At 40.2% G+C, this 5,949-nt stretch overlaps 2 protein-coding genes across 2 annotated transcripts in view; both read left to right on the top strand.

The window, feature by feature from the left end:
* Positions 1-1,705: 1,705 nt before the first annotated feature.
* LOC108770514 (uncharacterized) lies at positions 1,706-4,552 on the top strand. Its single transcript, XM_018522149.1, has 3 exons — positions 1,706-2,738; positions 2,844-2,974; positions 3,095-4,552. Exons 1-3 carry the CDS (start codon positions 1,706-1,708, stop codon positions 4,550-4,552), a joined length of 2,622 nt encoding a protein of 873 aa, XP_018377651.1.
* A 146-nt stretch (positions 4,553-4,698) lies between these two features.
* The window catches only part of LOC108770515 (uncharacterized), a 2,745-nt gene continuing 1,494 nt past the window's right edge, over positions 4,699-5,949 (top strand). Inside the window, exon 1 of the mRNA XM_018522150.1 lies at positions 4,699-5,896. Within this exon, the coding sequence (XP_018377652.1) occupies positions 4,699-5,896 (1,198 nt within the window). The remainder of the gene's footprint in view (positions 5,897-5,949) is intronic.

Raw genomic sequence — 5,949 nt, forward strand, 5'->3', positions numbered from 1 at the left:
CAAGAATTAAATCATTGTATTTAATAAATGTACAATTGTATATACAAACAAATGTTAATAACAAATGTTAATAAATGTAATTGTAATCTGAAATATTATTTTACTTATTATATTATAGTATTTTATTCTGATTCGAGATTAGACTTAACCAAGTCTGATTTATTTATTATTTGATTTAATTTATCCTTATCTTGGTTGGATGTAGGAAATATGAGGTAAGAATTATTATTTTATATCGTCGTATCCGATCCGCATTTTGAAATGTGTACTTCTGACTTCGGATTCGTGTTCAGCGATCAAAAAAGAATGGGTAGTACCAAATTGTATTGAAATTTAAATATAATATTTTTTTCGAATTTTGACACATATATTCACGAAATGTATTTTACTAATTTCTAAGTCGAGGGGCAACCTAAAGATATTAATCGATTTCGATAAAATTTTCGGCCACCCTAATATATCTACATATATATATATATGATAATAAACTAATCTAATAATCTATTGGTTCCACCATGAATTTTTGCTCTTGGATTGAAAACTATTCAGTGGAAAATTCATGATTTAGATCATGCCTGTAGTCATTGTAAAAAAAGATTTAAAATTTGGATGCCTTTAAGTTTCCTTAAGATGAGACTTTAAACTTCATTTAGTATTTAATAAGTAAATATTTGGTAATAAATTCTTCATGTAGTGATAGTGTTCTGGCGTAGCTCGAAGAGTGGTGTATCGGAGGTAGCGGCCGCTTCCGCGGTGAGAGTGCGAGCTTAACTCGCCATCTGCGCGGATCTGTTGCGCATAAAAAACGAGCGGTTACTATGGTTTTGTTGTCTTCTCGCGCGCTTCTTGTTCTTCTTGGCTTGCTACGCTTCTTTTCGTTGACATTCGGTGAGGTTTCTAACTATTTACTCAAAAAAACCTTAAAAAAAAAACCCTCTGAGGATCTCATGTCATATATCTGTAAACATACTTAAAAAGGGGAAACCTTTCAATAAGGTAAGAAATAATTAGCCTTTTGTCGGTGCATAAACTTGACGATGCCTGCTCGACTTCCGAGTGAACGATATAAATTCATGATCCCATAATAAGAAGCCTAAAGATTAGCTTAGGCTATTGGTTGCCCCCATAATTGTCCGATTATTTGGCTCGGATAGGCCGCCCTAATGAGCGTTCGGGGCCAGCCGCGGGGCCGCTTTAACGGCGCGTCAATTCCAAGCTTTGCCTGACGATCAGCTCAGGTGGTGTCTCGCAACCATCAACTAAATACTAAGACGTCTAATGATTATCTTAGGTTGTGTTTTTCTTCCACCTCATTTATTATAATTTATTAATAATATTAAAGTATAAATCACCAAAACCAAATAATTGTATTTGTCTATAAAATAAACACTGGTTATTTTATTTTATTTGTGAACTTTTTGCTGCGCACTCCCATCGACCGGATCTTTTCATACCATACATATAACATTTTTTGGTCCTTCGAGCCGGATCCGAGTGTGGGGGTGCGTCGTAAAGGATCCTTGCTTCCAGACAAACATTTAGATAGTGTCAATCACATTTTTATCATTTAGCATTAATTAAATTTTAATAAAAATTTTCAGTAAGTAAACAAGCAAGCAAAAAGCGAAAGAGACGCTGTGGCGGATCGCTTGTAAGCTGATAGTTCGACATCATATACCATAAAAATTCTGTGTGCACCTCCAGAATGGAATATCTACGGTCTCAAATATCGCTACAGATGAATAGGTTCCTTATGATACAAAATGCCGCAGTGGATGCCGCAGAAGAAGTACCAGATACGCGTTCTCGTCATCTAGTAAATACCCGGCTAGAGGTCCTTGAAACTAATTGGGCGAAATCTCAAGTCGAGCATGAAAAAATATGTCACACGCGTATTGAAGGAATTCTGGACGAGTCGTATGTAAAACATCGAACATATGAACGCTGTCAAGAGTTTTACGTTCAAGCTAGGGCGTTGTTACTTGAACAACAAGATTCAATAGAAGCTTCAAATTCAGGCTCTCGATTATCGGATTTAGTTACACCTGAAACTCGTCAGAGTAATAGTCGTAGAAGTTTGCCCAAGATTAGCCTGCCGGCATTCGCAGGAGATTACCACTCATGGAGATCATTTCACGATTTGTTTGTCTCAATGATAGTCGATAACCATGATTTAACTAATGTTGAAAGAATGCATTATCTAAAAACCTGTCTTTCTGGTGACGCTGCTCGACTCGTCACGAATCTTAAAGTAACAGACAACACCTTCTCAATCGCTTGGAAAACATTGACAGCTCGTTACGAAAATAAGCGTGTGCTTATCTCTGCGCAGTTGGATAAATTGTTTGCACTAAAACCTATCAAATCAAAGTCAGCACAGCAGCTTAATACTATGATCGCTACAGTTAGAGAATCACTTGGAGCCCTTGAAGCTCTGGATTGCAGTACAAGCACATGGGATTCATTTATGGTGTATTATTTAGCACGCTTGTTGGATGAAGACACGCGCGAAGCGTGGGAAGTAAAATTAGGGCCGTCTACGTCGTATCCTGCGCTAAAAGAGTTTGAGGAATTTGTAATAGGTCACACTAGAGCATGGGAAAGTATGGCCATCACGTTGGTCAAGCCTATTAAAGAAAGAGGTCGTTTCTCAGGGCTCTCAAGTAAGTCAGATGTAAAGTCTCGCAGTCTGGTAGCATCTACCTCATTAGTGAAAGGTGAATTAACGTGCCGCTTATGTAAGTCCTCACATTATTTAGCTAATTGCCCCACTTATTTGTCGCATCCTGTTGATCGTCGCAGGCGCATTGTTTTTAAATTCAAATTATGTTTCAATTGCTTAGGTATGCATTCAGTTAATAAATGCACAAGTTCTCGCGATTGCAAGAAATGTGGTAAAAGACATCATACTACGATACATGATGAAAACAAGATCTCGACAAAGTCGGAAACTAAGACGACGTCAGATTCGTCCGTAAGCACTGCCCCACTCCCTCTTGCTCCTCACTCAGCTCAGTTGTGACTAGAATCTGCTGCGTATCAAGTAAATCAAGCTAAGAATCAAAGACCGCTTACCATTCTTGCCACCTGTTAGGTAAACGTAAAGGTCCGCGATGGACAGTTTATATCAGTTCGAGCACTCTTGGATCCTGGATCCGAACTATCTTTCATAACAGAGGAGTTGGTTAATTTATTAAAACTTCCTCGATCACATGCTGCAATTCCACTCCTCGGTATTGGCGGAACGGATTCCGGACGTACGGGAGGTTCAGTTTTTGTTATACTCCATTCAAAAATAGACAACTCGGTTGCTTATAAGCTGCACGCATTTGTTCTTCATCGACTTACATTTCAGTTACCATCCTTTGTGGTAGCAAATGAGGCATGGGCTCATTTTTTCTATTTGGAGCTCGCGGATCCAAATTTTGGAAAACCCGGACCTATTCACGTCATTATTGGCGCAGACTCGTACGGACAAATTCTTAAAGCCGAATTGTTAAAAAGTAATTCATCACCGCTCATTGCACAATCAACGTTATTCGGTTGGGTGATATCTGGGCCCGTCACTTCAAATACTGATGATCATAATGGAAGAGTCTATCATTGTACGATCGATCGCGATCTGCAGGATCTCTTAGCGAGATTTTGGAAGCAAGAAGAAATTCCTGAATCTAACGCAAAAGGTCTAAGCAATGAAGAAGATAATTGCGAAAAACACTTCCTTTCCACCTTTTCTCGAGATCAGAGCGGTCGATATATGGTCCGACTTCCGCTTAAATCTCCTGCAACGTTGCTAGGGGATTCTTCTTCTACCGCACTTCGGTGCCTATCTCGACTTAATCAAAAATTCGAAAAACAACTCTCGTTTTGTGAATTATATAAGAATTTCTTGCAAGAATACCTAACGTTAGGTCACATGACTCCAGCAGTGGAACCTGAAGTCAGAGATAATCCCATGGTCTACTTACCTCACCATGGTGTACTGCGTGATGACAGCCCGACAACCAAATTGCGGGTAGTGTTCAATGGATCAAGTCCTACCAGTAGTGGTGTGTCACTCAACGATATCCTATATTCAGGAGCGAAATTACAATCAGATTTGTCTGACGTATTGCTGTGGTTTCGATCCCATAAGTATGTCTTTTCATCTGATATCACTAAAATGTACCGACAAATATTAATCCACCCTAGCGATCACAATCTCCAACGAATTTTCTGGTACGATTCCCAGAATCAGTTATGCTCATATTGCCTAACAACTGTGACTTATGGATTAAGCTGTGCACCCTTTTTAGCTCTTCGCGTTATACAACAACTTATTATAGACGAAGGGCATCGTTTTCCCAAGGCTATACCCTCGCTAGTTAGGGGACGATATGTAGATGATATCTTTGGAGGTGCTGAATCTATTGACAAAACGAAGGAAATAATCATTCAGGTGACGCAGCTTTGCAACGCAGGTGGTTTTCCCTTACAGAAATGGCATAGCAATTGTACTGATTTGTTAGTTAACATGTCCACTACTCAAATACTGCCTCTGCGATCGAGTTAACTCCCTCACACATAAAGGTGTTAGGTTTAAGTTGGCATCCACAAGCGGACGTTTTCCAATTCATTTCCGTGCCGTCAACAAGTCAACGACTTTCCAAGAGAGCTGTCTTATCAGAAATAGCACAACTATACGACCCCTTGGGTTTCATGGCGCCCATTGTAATTAGCGCCAAGATATTCATTCAGAGTCTTTGGTTAATCAAGATAGATTGGGATGCACCTTCTAATCTACAGGATCGATGGTATAGTTGGAAGCAGCAATTACAGGCTATTAGTAACTTAAGCATTCCTCGTTGGATTAATATCTCGTCTAACGCAGTCTCCATCCAGTTACATGGATTTTCCGACGCATCTCAGCTTGCTATGGCAGCGGGAGTATATGTCAGAGTCGAAACGCCTGACTTTGAGATCAGAGTTAATATTGTTTGTGCCAAAACAAAGGTAGCGCCCTTGAAAAAATTAACTATCCCACGACTTGAATTGAATGCCGCATTAATGTTATCGCGTCTCATGACCACTGTGCAAACCGCATTAGCTTTAGAAGACAAGCCAATTTTTATGTGGACGGACTCGTCCGTAGTTCTTACGTGGGTTACTTCTCATCCCGCCAAATGGAAAGATTATGTTCGTAATCGAGTTTCAACAATCCAGGATATGCTGCCTTCCGCTTCGTGGCAATTCGTTTCCGGTAAGGAAAACCCTGCAGACTGCGCAACCAGAGGTCTAAGTGCACAAGATCTTGAACGACACCGCTTCTGGTGGTCCGGTCCGTCTTGGCTTCGTCAGAAGTTGATCAATTGGCCCAAGATAAAATCCAATCCCTCTGCTAGCGTAAATTTGGAAGAAAGTCCCAATCAGGTACTCGTTACAATACCTTGCACTAAAATAGCTCCTTGGAATCTACTAGAACGCTACTCTTCTTATACGAAACTTTTACGAATTACCGCAATATGTAAGCGTGCTGCTGATCGTTTTCGGAGGTTGTCGTCGGAATCGATTATGTTGCCTCTGACTCCACAAGAGTTACTACAATGTCGTTACTTTTGGATACGCCAAATACAAAAGGGTCATTTTCATCACGACATCAAGATATTAGAGAGAGGTGGGAGTTTACCGAAGTCAAACCCCTTGATTCGACTTACTCCATTCATCGATGAACTTGGACTTCTTCGTGTTGGCGGGCGACTCCAGCATGCGAATTTGAACGCCGATGCAAAACATCCATTTTTGCTTCCAAAACAATCACCTCTTACAAGATTAATTATTGCTGATGCCCATCTCCAAACTCTACACGGTGGCACTCAAATTACTTTAGCGCATACCCGTCAACAATATTGGATATTAGGCGGGAGAACCCCGGTTCGATCATTTATCCTTAAATGCGTAACATGTGCTCGA

The sequence above is a fragment of the Trachymyrmex cornetzi genome, unplaced genomic scaffold, assembly GCF_001594075.2.
Source record: "Trachymyrmex cornetzi isolate Tcor2-1 unplaced genomic scaffold, Tcor1.1 scaffold1281, whole genome shotgun sequence".
Lineage (NCBI taxonomy): Eukaryota > Metazoa > Arthropoda > Insecta > Hymenoptera > Formicidae > Trachymyrmex > Trachymyrmex cornetzi.